Source organism: Camellia sinensis, chromosome 7, assembly GCF_055761805.1.
Source record: "Camellia sinensis isolate YWXY chromosome 7, ASM5576180v1, whole genome shotgun sequence".
Lineage (NCBI taxonomy): Eukaryota > Viridiplantae > Streptophyta > Magnoliopsida > Ericales > Theaceae > Camellia > Camellia sinensis.
In genome coordinates this window covers 53632214-53648123 of record NC_138967.1, presented here as the reverse complement: position 1 = coordinate 53648123, position 15910 = coordinate 53632214, and the positions used below count along the sequence as shown (strand labels likewise).

The 15910-nt window shown below is 38.6% G+C and overlaps 2 protein-coding genes across 4 annotated transcripts in view; both read right to left on the bottom strand.

The window, feature by feature from the left end:
• The window catches only part of LOC114260022 (chaperone protein dnaJ 20, chloroplastic), a 42679-nt gene extending 37610 nt beyond the window's left edge, over nt 1–5069 (bottom strand). For 2 of the 3 annotated variants that reach the window (XM_082877956.1, XM_082877957.1), the window contains exon 1: nt 4432–5057. In XM_082877956.1, coding sequence (XP_082734082.1) covers nt 4432–4902 — 471 coding nt within the window. In that variant the 5' untranslated portion in view covers nt 4903–5057. Of the gene's footprint in view, nt 1–1002; nt 1613–4431 lie in introns of those variants that run through there. The other variant, XM_028200072.2, reaches the window with a different exon arrangement.
• Nucleotides 5070–14191: 9122 nt separating this feature from the next.
• Nucleotides 14192–15595, bottom strand: LOC145795814 (uncharacterized). Its single transcript, XM_082880726.1, has 2 exons — nt 14657–15595; nt 14192–14527 (listed from the first exon to the last, which is right to left on the bottom strand). The coding sequence occupies exons 1-2, from the start codon at nt 15593–15595 to the stop codon at nt 14192–14194; spliced, it is 1275 nt and encodes a 424-aa protein (XP_082736852.1).
• Between the last annotated feature and the right edge of the window lie 315 nt (nt 15596–15910).

Genomic DNA, 15910 nt, shown 5'->3' with positions numbered 1-15910 from the left:
CCTCACTAACGGTTGATTAACAATTTGGGTCTAAGTTTAGCACGATTAAGTTTTCAAGGGAGTTCGGTGTAATTTTCTCATACTAGTGGTACTGAGTGATTTTGGTAATATCCAATGAAGGTTTGTGTAATTTGTCCAAAATAAAAATGGGATCAACCTGCCATTAGATTTAATTTTACTATGCATTCCTACCAAAGTTTTGATCAAATAACACCAAAATCACTTTGAGAATGTGAAAACAATTTTTCTACTTGCATAAAATCAATTATAAAATCGGACATAACCCTTTAGATGTGATACTCTCACAAAATAATGAAACTTAGCTTACATAAAAAAATAAAAATTAAAAATTATAGGCAAGAAATTGCCTACAAGTGCATGATGATTAATTCAAAGGGTTAAATAAATTTTCAATTTTTTGAGGAGTAGTTCCAGCACATGAAACCACCAAAAAGAGAATCCAATCGATACAACTGCGTCCGATAACCTGTATTCCTTTATCCTGAAAGTTTTCCTCAACCCATCTGCCAAACACTGTTTTCGATTGGGCGATCCAAAAGTTTGAAGAAGGAATTTTTATTATTATTATTATTATTATTATTATTATTATTATTAACTTTCAGTTCACAATAGAGAAGGAAAAGAAAGAAAATAAAGAAAAGGAAAAAGGGCAAAAGGGCAAAAGAATTACCCTGTTTGAAAAGTCTATTTTAATTGACTATTTGACAATAATCCTACTTGAAAAGTTAGCTATTTTAATTAATTATTTGACATTTTGACTATTTTAAACTAACTAAAATAGTTGTGTTTTGAAAGATAATTAATTTTTTTTATAATTAATTTGATGATTGTGAAATAAAAAAATAAAATAATTATGGGTTAAATGTGATATTTTATCTTATTAACTATTTTAACATATTTTATTTTTATTGACTCTTTTAACCAAAAAAACAACTTGCAAAACAGGTTATGAGAAATCATGGCTCAAAACAAGCTCAATCATAAGAAAAATGACATCAAATAAAAGTCTCATTGAGACAACAATACTTTCAGCTCAAGCAACATAGCAATACACACTTTCATATAATAAAAAAATAAAAACTAAAATAAAAAGAGATAAAATGATTACTTCACTTATGTAACACATTTTGACCCATGAGGGTAAAATTATAATTTCACCATTGGCTAAAAACCAACTTTCCAAATGAAAAAAAAGACAAAAAAACGAACTTTTGACTTTTGCTACAAATCAAAAAAAAGTGACTTTTAGCCAACTTCCCAAAATAGCCCACAATATATAAGGTTGATATTGGGTGGACAATAAGCCTCTCAATACTGCGTGATTAGCAATGGTAACCAAATAGTACAGATAATACTCTCTCCCCACTCAAAACCATCTATAAGGTGAAAACAAAAGCTACTTGTACGAGTAAGATTGGAGGACTTATTCATAATTGAGTCGACACGACTATGAGTCATTCCTCTGCCTCCGCATTCGTGCTCCCCACGACATATTTCCACGAGCATCCTTGTTCATGCTTCTTCTCTTCAGCTCTGATAGTTGTGCCTGCCATCGCGTCTTCCACTCGCTTCTTTCTTCCATTTGCTGGTTCTGGATAAAAGCCCAAATCAATAGAAGGTGCTATACAAGAAAATGTGTCTAAAACAAGGGCACTTCTACAAACACAACTCCTCAAGGAAAAGGCAAATAAAATAGAGCAATTGGATGCAAAAATTCACTCATTTCCAGACCCGAAAAAACAAATGTCCATTCATGAATCATCAAAAGAAAGTCATGTCACCAAAACATGATAGCGAAAACAAAATACCAATTAGTCTCCTAAATAAATGATATCAAATAACAAGGTTATGACTTATGACAACCAATATTCCCAAAAACATGACATTGAAGATGAAAAAACATACAAAAGGCCTGGTCTCTACATGAGAAAAGATTCGCAATTGCATGATTCTTTATGCATTCTATACTAGGAAGAATTGCAGGAAAATGTTCAATTACCCTTTTTCCTATTTATTTCTCAGGACAATCAAGACAATTCGTGTGAATAAATAAATAAAAGGAAAAATCCTGGCTACCACCAAAATTCATGAGCTAAAAAAATCATTAGTTCTTCCAAATCAACCCAAAAATCAATCATCTCTTCTTTTTTCTTTTTTTTTTTTTATTTTTGATGGGGGTAAGGTTAGCCATCACCATATGTGCATGCAAGGATCATGCACACACAAAAAGACATGTTAAACCCCAAAAAAAAATAAAAAAGAAATAAAAAGAAATAAATTCAGAAGTCATGTACAACAGTGAAGCTCAATTTGTTCTATAAACACTGAAATTTGTATCAACTAAATGATAATTTGAGTAATACAAATTGTGGAAACCAAATAACAAATTACCACCTCAAGTGTTCAAGCCGCACTCATGTTATACAAACTAGAAAATTTTGCAAGCTCTTCCTACTCACATGCAGCATACAGTAATACAATTTGGGCTAATTTCACTACACTCCCTTGTGATTTATCTCCTGTCATTTGGAAATAGTTGCACAACTACTTTGCAATTTGTCAACTAAAGTGCACCATCAAGCAAGCCATTACCAACAAGTGTAAAGCATATACTAACAATAAGGGCGTTACATACTCATTTTTAATTATCAACATTCTCATTTTTAATTATCAACGATATATTACACATGAAGTAAAACATGGGGATTAAAATTGAATTTTATTGTGCCGGACGGGTACATTTTAGACTTCGTTTGAAAATTGACTACTCTAGTTTTTTACGAAAAACATGCAAAAATAAATAAAAAATAAATAATAAATAATGTGATTGGATGTTTTAGCCGAAAAGCCAACATGCCAAACATGTCTACAAGTTATGTACTTGCGTTAAATGAAAGGAGTTATGTGCACGTAAGGCAAACATACATAAACAAAGAGAATGTGAAATTTGCCCATAGTACTTTAAATTAATATGACAGAAACAACTCAGCTAATGGACTCACATAAATAATAATAATAATAACTGACATATAAATTAAAAAAAAATCTTGTTAAATAGATGTGACATGCAATAATGAGATGTTTTGAAAAGTTGTAAAAAGTTGACTTTTAGCTTTTTACCATACTTTTTAGTTTTTTGAAAAGTGATTTGAAAAGTTAGTAAAAAGTTGACTTTTTACTTTTTAGTTTAATATTTATTTATGGTGTGAAATCAAATTAAAATAACCAAAATATTCTTACCTAACATAATTTTTTTTTCATATCCCCTAATTTGTAATTTTACACCTGCGTTTTTAGCACTTGCCAAACCAATTTTCTGGCATTTTTGGCACTTGCGTTTTTGGACATTTTATCTAAAAATGTGACTTTTTGCTATGTTTCCAAAATGGCAAAATATAATAAAAATTAAACCACAACTACATGTCACATGACGAATCATAACTAGGTTTTTTTATAGGAAAATGATTGGTGGCCCTAAAAAATTTGCCCCTAATGCCCCTAATTTCCATTTTTAGAAACTGTTTTCTTTTTTTCTTTCTTTTTTCTTTTTTTTTTTTTTTTTTTTTACCTAAAGTGGAAATTTCGGGGCATTCGAGCCCCGAAATTCGGGCCCTCAAGCAGCGCCGTTTTTTATAAGTTATCAATAACTAAATTTTTTCACGAGTTTGTTACTCTATTAATAAAATGGATTTGGCTTAACTGGGGCAGACAGTTAAAGATTTTTTAGTGATGTTTTGGAAAGTCAGTAAAAACGTGACTTTTTTAAAAAAAATTCCAAAAAAGTTAGCTTTTTTGAATTTTTTTTTGTGTAAAAAATTAAAAAGCTCAAAATTGATTTTTTATCAACTTTCTAAATTGTCCCTAAAAAGCCAAAAAGCTAATCACTAAACGGCGTTTTGTTACTGGTAAGAGTTCATGACTAGCCTCCGTTTGGCAAGTTGGATTGGAGGCTTTTTTGGCTATTTTAGCCATAAAAGACAAAATAGGCTATTTTAGCCACAAAAAACAAAACATCACATCCAACCCATAATCATTACACTCTTCTCTCACAAAAAAAGTCAAAAAAGCCAAAAAGCCAAAAAGCCCTTCCCAAACCAAGCTTTTTAGCCTAGGCTAAAATAGCCAAAAAAGCCAAAAAGCCAAAAAGCCAACCCACTTCCCAAACCAAGCCCTAGTTAACTTTTTTTCAAAGATTCTTATCGCTAATAATCTTCCGTTTGATGACTCTGGAAAAAAAAACTTCCGTGAATAAGAAATCAAGAAGTCATCCCTAATAAAAATGCTAATTTATAACTTTCAATAGTTTGTATATTAAAAAATAAAAATAAAAAACATTCAGCAAACTACAAAGCAAAACCCAAAAAAAAATTAAAATTAAAATTAAATAAATAAAAAAGAAATATAAAATACCTGATGGGAGTGGTAACGCCTCCTAGCAGAGAAAGCGAGGTGAAGCCCCTTCGCCATGTCGCTGTCATACAGAGCCCTCCGCCTCGGATCCGAAAGAGTCTCGTACGCCTCTTGAACCCGTATGAACCTTCGGGTATAGTCTTCGACCCGATCCGGAGGCGACACGTCCGGGTGGTACTTCCGGGCAAGCTGCTTGTACGCCTGCTTTATCTCCACCAGCGTTCCTGTCTCTGAGACTCCCAGAAGCTCGTAGAAGCTCACCGTATCGGCCCCCATCGAAGCCACGGAGCCATCGTTGAAAGAGGCTTTGGTTCGGAATGGTCGGGTTCGGATTGAGACCCGGGCTTTGGGAAGGCGGGTGGTGAATGAGAAGCGGAGAAACGGGTCGGACATGGAGGTCCGGGTTGTGGCGGTGGCAGTGGCGGTGAGAGGGAAACGCGGGTGGCTTCTTTGTATCACTTTAGAACACATTTCTTTTTTCTCTCTCTAAAACACCACTCTCTCTCTCCCTATGTCTATATGTATAAGTTTAACGGACATTTTTAATGGTCAAAAGAGATGTTTGCGAGTATTTTTTTTTTTTTAATTTGTTTTGGTTGGGATAGATGATTGGCATTTTTCTATTCAACAATGTTACAGACTCTTATAAAACACAATTTTTATAATTTTTATAATTTCTATTAATCTGTAATTAGTTTAAGAAGAAAAAAAAATACATGATTGGTCCATATTATTTGAAAAATCAACAATGGTAGGTATCATGAAAATAATCATTAAAATTTTATGATTCTTGAATTACACTTAGAATAAAACACTACACACTAATCAAAGTAATCAAAGAATCATAAATCTTTCATAATTATTTTCATAAAAAAAATTTCATAATTTCTAACTTTTCTCTTTAAGAATTGTAAGAATCCTCAACTTTGATAGTCCCAAGCATTTTTATTTTCTAAAACACACTGGCGTGTTTGATTGAGGGGATTGGAGGGGGGACTATCCACTATGACATGGAGTCCGGCCGGACTCCATGTCCGGCGGACTAAAAAAAAATCAAACGGCGGATGAGGAACACTATTGTGTCCTAGGGGGGTGGGATAGAATGTGGGGGACTACTCACTGTTGGGATTAGATGCGAAAATGACCATTTTGATCCTCTACTATTTAATTATGTATTATATTTAATAAAATTCAATAAAATTTAAATGTCTCAATTTAAAAATAAAATAATTTTATTTAACTTTTTATTGATGTTTTATTTATTTAAATTTTTAAAATAATTTTTTATAGATATTTTATTGATGTTTTATTTTAAAATTTTGTTTATAATTTATTTAATTTCATTATTTCAATTTTAATATGTGTTTTATTTAAAATTTATTTAAAATTTTAATTAAAAAAATAATATAAATTTTTTATACAGGTTATACAATATTTTATTAAATCAAATTTAGTGGTTATTTATTTATTTAATTGTGTAAAAAAATAAATTTATTTAATTGTGTAAATAAACAAACACAGTAAAGTTTTGCATGTAAAAAAAATAATGATTTGTTATACAATAATGATTTAAAACAAATTTTATTGATATTTTATTTATTTATTTATTTAATTAAAAATAATTAAAATATTAAAGATATGTTTAATATTGCTATTACTTAGTAAACAATTGAAAAAGGGTAAAATAGTCTTTTGTCATTTATCCTATCCAGTCCGTCCAACCAAACGTTGGATTCACTGAAAATAGTCCTATCCAGACATCTAATCCCATGAAAAAACAAACACAGGATACATATCCAATCCGACCAAATAGTCCAGGGGATTCACAGTCCCAAGACTCAAGTCCGATGGATTCTAGTCCCCCATTTTCCAGTCCGTCCAATCAAACACTGTTTGATTGGGGGGATAAGGGGGGGACTATCCACTATTTGGACTCCATGTCCGACCTCCCTCCTTATCCGTCGTTTGATTTTTTTTTAGTCCGGCGGACTCCATGTCCGGCCGGACTCCATGTCCCCCATATGGGGGACTATCCTGTCCTGGGGGGGTGGGATTGTTTTGGGGGGACTAATCACTGTTTGGATTAGATGCGAAAATGACAATTTTGACCCTCTACTATTTAATTATGTATTATATTTAATAAAATTTAATAAAATTTAAATGTCTCAATTTAAAAATAAAATAATTTTATTTAACTTTTTATTAATGTTTTATTTATTTAATTTTTTAAAATAATTTTTTATAGATATTTTATTGATGTTTTATTTTAAAATTTTGTTTATGTTTTATTTAATTTCATTATTTAAATTTAATAGCTGTTTTGATAGATGTTTTATTTAAACAATTAAATGTTTAATTTCAACAATAAATAATTTCATTTATTTAAATTATGTTTTATTTAAACATTTAAATATTTGTACATCAACATGTTTATTAAATTATTTCAACATCTGTACATCAACATGTATATTTATTTAACATCTATTAAATTATGTTTTAATACGTCAACATTTGATTACATCTACATTTGTTAATTGTTAATTACATCAACATTTGTTAATTGTTTAAACATAATCTGTACATCAACATTTATTTAGGGTTCGTTTGGCAAGAAGAGTTTGGGGCTTTTTTGGCTATTTTAGTCACAAAAGACAAAATAGGCTATTTTAGCCACAAAAAACAAAACATTACATCCAACCCATAATCATTACACTATTCTCTCACAAAAAAAGTCAAAAAGGCTAAAAAGTCCTTCCCAAACCAAGCTTTTTAGCCCAGGCTAAAATAGCCAAAAAAGCCAAAAAACTAAAAAGCCAACCCACTTCCCAAACGGAGGCTTAATTATTAATTGTTTAAACATAATCTGTACATCAAAATAATTTCAATGTTAATTGTTTAAATAAAAATTTAAACATTTAACCATTAGTATGTTTAATTTCAACAATAAATTTTTATTTGTTTAAATAAAAATAATATGTACCAGTCAATTTTTTATCAATATTAGTATGTTTAAATATCTTTAAACAAAATTTAACCATTAGTATGTTTAATGTTTACTAAAAATAATTAAAATATTAAAGATATGTTTAATATTGCTATTACTTAGTAAACAATTGAAAAAGGGTAAAATAGTCTTTTGTTCATTTATCCTATCCAGTCCGTCCAACCAAACGTTGGATTCACTGAAAATAGTCCTATCCAGACATCTAATCCCATGAAAAAACAAACACAGGATACATATCCAATCCGACCAAATAGTCCGGGGGATTCACAGTCCCAGGACTCAAGTCCGATGGATTCTAATCCCCCATTTTCCAGTCCGTCCAATCAAACACACCCTAGGGTGCGTTTGTTTAGACGGACTGGATAAGGGGGGATTGTAATCTATCGGACTATTAGTCCTGGGATACATTGTCCCAAGACTATTTGATTGGACTAAATTTATATCCTATGTTTGTTTAGTCATGGGATTAGATGTTTAGATTAGATTATTTTTAGTTATCCAATGTTTGTATGGGATATTATAGGGAAGGATAAATGCTCAAATGACTATTTTATCCTTTTCAATTATTTACTAAGTAATAGCAATATTAAACATAGCTTTAATATTTTAATTATTTTTAACTAGATTAAATAAAAATTTGTTTTATTTTATTTTTTGCACAATATTTTAATTATTTTAATTTATTATTTTCAATTAAATTAATTTTATAATTTATAATTTATATTTTTTATTTAATATATAATTTTAAATTACCGACAATAAAAAAAATTTATTTAATATATTAATTAAAATTTCAACAACACTAAAAAAATTTAATTTATAAGGCCATAATTTATAATTTATTATTTTTAAATAAATTTAATTTATAATTTATATTTTTTATTTAATATATAATTTTAAATTAACAACACTAAAAAAATAATTTAATTTAATATGTAAATTTAATTTTTTAACAATACTAAAAAAATTTAATTTATAAGGCCATAATTTATAATTTATTATTTTTAATTAAATTTAATTTATAATTAAAATTTGTTATTTAATATAAACCATGGGATACCAATCCCATGGTTTCTATCTCACCCTCCCCCATGGGGTAGGATAGTCCCATATTTGTGGGACTAATAGTCCGGGGGAACTATTAGTCCGGAGCAAAAAAAATGAAACAAACAATGGACTATTAGTCCGGTGGGATTAATAGTCCAATCCCACCCCCTAATCCTTCAAAACAAACACACCCTTAGTCTCTCCCTAAGTCTATATGTAAGGCCAAGTTTGGCATCCTCAAAAAAATCTAAAAAGTCAAAAAGTCACTATCTTATATAAGTCACATCATCTTATTTAAGTCATATCACCTCTCTATCACATCACTTCAAACCCAACCCATACCCAACCCATATTTCATAAAAAGTCAAAAAATGCACTTATTTAGGACACTCCAAACAAATGTTTATATGTCTTTTATATTTCATATGTATATGTTTATATATCATTTATATTTCATGTGTAATTTATGTCACTGTACGGGGGCGAAATATCCTCTGTTTTCCGTACTCCTTGGAGTTCAAGCTTCGTGTCACGGCGTCTAACCAGACAACACAAAGAACGGTGAGCTGCCCGGCGGTGGTATGCCGGATAGACCCTCCGACGATCAAGTCAGATCACTAGAGGAAGAATAAGGCTATGAGAGAGAGAGAGAGAGAGAGAGAGAAAGAGAGTATTTCAGATAGCGCAAGTTTCTTACATCTCACGTTCATCCTCCCTTCCTTTTTCTAGGCTGGCCATGCAGCCTCAGGATTGTACGCGCACTACCTCTGTTGTCCTTCCCTAGACAATTGGCTGTGCTCGCCTCCCACCACCTTACACGTGTAAAGGCCAAATCCTCCATCCAGTACATGCAAAACTGCCAAACGGTACTGACGCGTGCCTGGAGCAGATATCCTCTCCCTCACGCCATTGGCTCAAGTGACACACCTGACCGGCATACCAAGACCGGCCTATTCCTTGGAGAAAATCACAATCACAAAGAACACGACCGAGCTTCCGAGCTATCCGGTCGGGCACACGCCGACCTCTTCCCGGCCTAAACTCTTTCCGGACTGTCATCTTCTCGGTTGCGTCGTGCCAACGCGCGCCTATCGCAGAACGCTTCACAGCCACAGCTCGGCCAGGCCCTAGAGCATGCCTAGTCGGCAAACCTAGCCCGACCGTGTAAAACAGACCGGAGGGCCGTGACAATTGAGGAGATAGCTCGGCACTGAGAGGCTTGCCATACCCGCGTTACCGTAGCTCGGCCGGACTGACCGGTGCAAATCTCCCCTCTCAATTGCCCCTTAATCCCATCCGAGCTAATCATGATTGGGGTTACCACCATGACCGAGCTAACGGTCAGTGAGCTGGGCCAGTACCAAGCCGAGCGTGATTGGTTTCGAAGCCTTTACCGGGCTATCCCATTTGCTCGGTCACTGCTTCAGCGGTCTTGTCAAGGGCCGTACAATCGTACTGACAGCCGTCCTGTTGATGTCACGTGGCTTTATCCCGTTGGCCCCGTGCGGCCCCAAAGCTGTCTTTTCATGCGCGAAATTCAAACGGCGCAGCCGTTTGGTTTTTCCCCCTCTCTTTTATACACAAACGAAGGGTCACTTCAACCCTTACTGCTCATCGCTCTCAAGCCCCAAAGCCCTTGCTCTCAAAACCCTCGTACCTCTACCATTACTGCCATTGCTGCCTTTCCGATTCCTTTACACCCGTTTTCGTTCCTTCTGAGGCTATAATCGAGCTCTTGGTCGATTGATCTCTTTGACATCCGTCGCTGGTAAGTCTCTTCACCAATCCACCCTATTTTCTGTCCATGTTCTTCATGTTTTCCATCTCGTGTTCTTCGTGTTTTTGCTTGGAAATGCTAGGCACCTACCAATACCTCCTCCATGGGGTAGTATTGACACACCTCAGGGCAAACTGGAATTGGAGGGGTGAATGGGGCCTCGTGCCCCTGTTTCTCCTTAGTTTGAATGGATGGGCTTTGAACTTAGGATGAACTGGATGAACACTGGACAGAACCGAGCTAAATGCTCATTTAGATCCGTAAATCAGATTTAACCGAGCTAAAATTTGTTTGAGGTCTCTACTTGGGGCCTTGACCGAGCTGAACACCCAATTAGATCCGTAAATCAGATTTAACCGAGCTAAAATTTGTTTGAGGTCTCTACTTGGGGCCTTGACCGAGATGAACACCCAATTAGATCCGTAAATAAGACTGAACCGAGCTATAACTTGTTCGAGTTTTCTTCTTGGGCCTTTACCGAGCCGAAAATAGAGAATCAGAACCGAACTAGGAAGGCCAAATTGGCCAAGTTGTCTAGCCGAGTTAGGATCGAACCGGTCAAACACCCAAAAACCCTTCATCGAGCTAAAAAATCCTCATTGAAGCCGTGCAATTTATGCCGTGCTAACCCTTAGACTTGTTTCTTAACAATGCAGAACAAATTAGGACCGACCAGGCCCGTCTATAACCATCACTGGTGGAGCTCAAAGTCGGAGCAAATACACCAAAATTTTTCACCGAGATACAAATTAAATCACCGAATAAAACCAAGATAGATGGGGAAGTACCGATTCATGGTGAGCTCGCCCGGTGCGCTTGCCGAGTTTCATAGGGAGTACAATATTCCAGACGATGTCATTTTAGAGCTGGCCAAGAAGGGAGATACCCCTTGGGGCAACCTAGACCGGTGCCCTTTCACGGTCGTGTCCATAATCGAAGGAGGACTTCGCTTCCCAGTCCAACCCTTGATCTGCGAATTCTTGAGGCAGACAAGGCTTTGCCCAACCCAAGTATCGAACAACACATACAAGATAATAAACGGCGTGGCCGAGCTAAGCAGGAGGCTCGGTCTCAATCTCGGTCTTGCTGAAATATTCCACCAGTACACTCTTAGTAAAAATAAAGGTGGGCTTTGCTGGTATCTAAAAGTAAAGAAGGGCCAAGCAAAACGCATCGAGGGCAACCCGGACAAGGAGACCAATGATGACGACTTCTTGTGGGTGTCCGGTAATTATGAGGACACCGAGGCACCCATACCAGGCTGGTATATTACGAAAGATTTTGGAAGTGCTGGTGAGTAGCTCGGCTAACCGCACTATTTTCCTTCTGCATGAGTCTCTCTATGTGCCGGTCTAACACTTCTATTTGCAGATTACAAGCACTTAGCGGAAGACTACCACCGGGCTAACTAGGAGGCCATAAGAGTCTTACTGCACCATCCAGAAGAAGAAAGAGAGTCAGCAAAGCTGCTCGGCTTTGAACCGACCTACACTTACAAAGCGCCGCGCAAAAGCCGGGTTACCGACTTCCTCCGTGCTCCTTCCCCAGAACCTGACCCAAATCTTCCGCCAATCAGACTTGTTCATCTCACTGCCGAGCAAGAAATGGCGAAGATCCGGGCAATCAAGTCCCTTATCACCGGTGAGGAAAGCGAGTCCCAACCGCCGGAAGCAAACGGGGGAACATCTTCCACTGCAGCCGGGCAAAAGGAAGGGGCTGTGCTGGCTCTTGCCAGCGAACAACCAGCTGGTCGGTCGAAGAAGCGACCAAGGAAAGACCAGAGAGAGCAGCACCTCGTTGATGAGGACTCCACTGAGCATGCCTCCACCGAGCTGGGGGACCAGACCGAGCAACAACCAACCGGGCCTTCCAAGAGCCGATCCTCCCCCCGATCTGGGCGTCCGAGATCAAGTACAAGGGCCGGGCTGTCTCTGAGGCCGATTCAGTATACGCGGATAAGGATTACTTCCTCGGTTTCAACATGACCAAGGGGCTGATCCTTCCCACCGACATGAAGAAGCACGACGAGCTGTCCGACCTGAAGGTGCTTCGCTCGGCAGCAAAATCAATCGTTTTGGTAAGTTCCACTCTTTTTGCTGCAAGTTGTTAACCGGTTTTTGCTCAGTTTTCTGAACGTTTACAATCTTTCATTTGTTTTCAGGCCGCGCAAAAGAACTATTTAGTGCACGATCGAATGGTTGCAGTGCGACAGAGCCTGCGGGATGCCATAGCTGAGAACAAGGCCCAAAAGGCCGAGATAGCGAAGCTTAAGGCTGCGCAGGAAGCAGTTGAGGCCGAACGAGATAACCTGAACCAAAAGGTTGACCGAGCTGAAGCGGACAAATAACGGGCCGTGAAGTCGACCAAAGCCCGGTATCTCGTCGAGCTGAGGAAGCTGCGCGATGCGCATAAAGAGGAGAAAGACAAGGCGGCTAGCGACGCCGAAGACAGGGGCTATGCTCAAGGCGAAAAAACGTATGAACGGCAGGTACAGGCGACTAAGGACATCTTTTTCCAGTGCGGTTGGAAAGCTGCCGTGGAGAAAGTTGGCCTTGGTCAGGATGCTGACATGTTCCTACATCCGCCTGCGGCCTTCATACCGCACTACATGCAGGCCTATGCGAGCGCCGCGTAGAAGAGGCTCATAGAGGAGGCCAAAAAGGAAGCCGCGGAAGAAGCCGCCGCCGCGCAACAAACCGAGCAAACTTCTCCTGAAGCATCCCAGGATGCCGAAGATCAAGTAGCCGATCAGGAGGTTTTCGTGGTGGAGGACGCGGATGATGAGTTGGAAGTAGGCTTGCCCGAGCACAGTGCGGAGGTGGCCAAGCAGACTCTGGAGGTCGCCGAGCAGACGGTTGACCTGAAATTAGACTAAAATGCCCCCTCATATTTCCTGCTTCATTTTCGTCTCTTTCCTTTCTTTGTTTAATGTAACCGGGCCAGGGCCCCACAATTGTAATGCAATTTCCTCAATCAATGAAATTTGAACTTTTTGCCCGCTGATCTTCTCTTTTTGTTCGGTTGCAACGTACAAAATGTCCTAATTCAATCTTTAATGTACCACAACTGATAGGTCGGCAATACCGCGCAATATGCCAAGCTAAAATCAGAATTTCTTCAACTGAAATGCCCACGAATCAACTGGCAGCTCGGTTCTTTGATTTTTCGAAAGAACCCAAAAATTTTCATTCGGCCGAGCAAAAATTACCACTGCCACTCTAGCTTTGACAGCACTTCAAGTCCTGTTTTTGGGCGGACAAAAATTAGCTCGGCCCTAAAAGAAGTTGGACAAATCACAATTATTTCACTTCAGCCGAGCAAAACCAGCTCGGCCTTTAGATCGGACAAAACACCAACATTTCGACATGGCCGAGCAAAATCAGCTTTGCCTAGGAGTTGGATAGAACGTCAACATTTTTTTTTTTTTTTCTCCGAGCAAAGTCAGCTCGGCTTCTTGTAAGTTGGACAAGGCACTAACATATCGCTTGGCCGAGCAAAGTCAGCTCAGCTATTATCGGTTAGGCAAAATACCAACATTTCGTTTTGGCCGAGCAGAATCAGCTCGTCCTTAACATTGGGCAAAACACCAATATTTCATTTAAGTTGGACAGGACGCCAACATCCCAATTGGGCGAACAAAAAACCAGCTCGGCCCTTATGTGAATTGGACCATACGCCAATCATTTCATTGGACAATACACCAACTGTTTGTGCGGTCCACTTCTATACCGGCGAGAAAAAATCAGTCCGGTCCCATTCAGGTCGGTCTCTCTGCCCCTAGCATCCACTGTGGCCTTGTATCCTTGCGGTGTCATTGCACAAAAAGATGTGAAACAAAACAATAAGAGGGCTACTTTTCATTACAAAAAGCAGTGCTATCTTTACAGCAAATGCCAAAAGGCTAAAGGTCTAAAAAGCTAAGCAATTACATTTTAAAAGTAAAAGATCTTAAGGTTGGCTGCATTCCATGGTCTGGGGACAGCCTTGCCATCTAAATCTTCCAGATAGTATGCCCCTTTGCCAGCGAGACCAGTCACCTTGTATGGTCCTTCCCAATTTGCATCGAGCTTTCCTTCGCCAGGGACCACCATGTTGCCCAGCACTTTTCTTAAGACCCAGTCCCCGATCTTGAACAGCCTGAGGTGCACAGCCTTGTTGTATTTCTTGGAGAGTTCTTGCTGATAGGCCGCTATGTGGATTAGGGCCCGCTCCCTCCTTTCCTCGGCAAGGTCTAGCTCCAATGCCACTGCTTCATTGTTCAAATCTGGCTAGAAGCTTTCGGACCAGATGGTTGGCATGCCAATTTCCAGCAGGATAACGGCTTCCATGCCATAGGCCAAGGCAAATGGAGTCTCTCCGGTCGACCATCTTGGCGTAGTGCGGTACGTCCAGAGTACGCTAGGGAGTTCTTCAGCCCACTTCTCCTTGGCCTTCTCAAGCCGCTTTTTCAGCCGGTCCAGGATGGTCTTGTTTGAGGCCTCTGCTTGACCATTTGACTGCAGATAGGCTGGCGTTGAATTATAGAATTCGATCTTCAGCTCTTTGCAAAATTCGCGAAAGAGTTTCCCATCGAATTGAGTGCCATTATCTGAGATGAGGGCCTTGGGTATACCGAAGCGAGTAATAACATTTTGCCAAACAAACTTCTTCACATCCTTTTCCTTTATGGTCGCCAGTGGCTCGGCCTCAACCCACTTTGTGAAGTAATCGGTGGCGGCGATGAAGAATTTGCGATTGCCCGGGGCTGCTGGGAGTGGCCCCACTATATCCAATCCCCAGAGTGCGAACGGCCAAGGACTTTTAAGGGGGAGCAATTCTCTCGCTGGCTGGTGAATCTGGTGAGCAAATTTTTGGCACTTTTCACATCGGCGAATGTATTTCTGCGCGTCTGCCTGCTTGCACGGCCACCAATAACCTTGGGAAATTGCTCTATAAGCCAGTGACCTACCCCCAATATGGCTGCCACAGATGCCTTCATGGATCTCATAAAAGAAGGCTTCCACCTTAGCAGGGTGAACGCACTTTAGATACGGCCCGGTAAAAGACTTCTTATACAAGGCTCCGGACGGGGAGAGCCAAAACCGCTCTGACTTGGTCCGGATCTTGTTGGCCGCCTTCTTCTCTTCTGGTAGAACACTATCTTTTAGGAAGACGATAATGGGGTCCATCCAGGAAGGACCCAAGTCGGCGCAGAGCACCTCAGTCATTTCCGGTTCCTCAATGCTTGGCCGAGGTAAAAACTCTATCATCAAGGGGTTAGGAAAAGCTGTCTGAGTAGAAGCAAGTCTGACCAATTCATCAACCGCGCTGTTTTCCTCACGGTCGATTTGTTCCATCCTTATTGCAGCGAACTTCTTGATCTCTGCGCGTACCAGCGCCTAATACTTGGTCATTCTTTCGTCCTTTGCCTCATACTCCCCCGTGGCCGAGGTAAAAACTCTATCATCAAGGGGTTAGGAAAAGCTGTCTGAGTAGAAGCAAGTCTGACCAATTCATCAATCGCGTTGTTTTCCTCACGGTCGATTTGTTCCATCCTTATTGCAGCGAACTTCTTGATCTCTGCGCGTACCAGCGCCTAATACTTGGTCATTCTTTCGTCCTTTGCCTCATACTCCCCCGAGACCTGATTGACCACCAGCTTGGAATCGCTG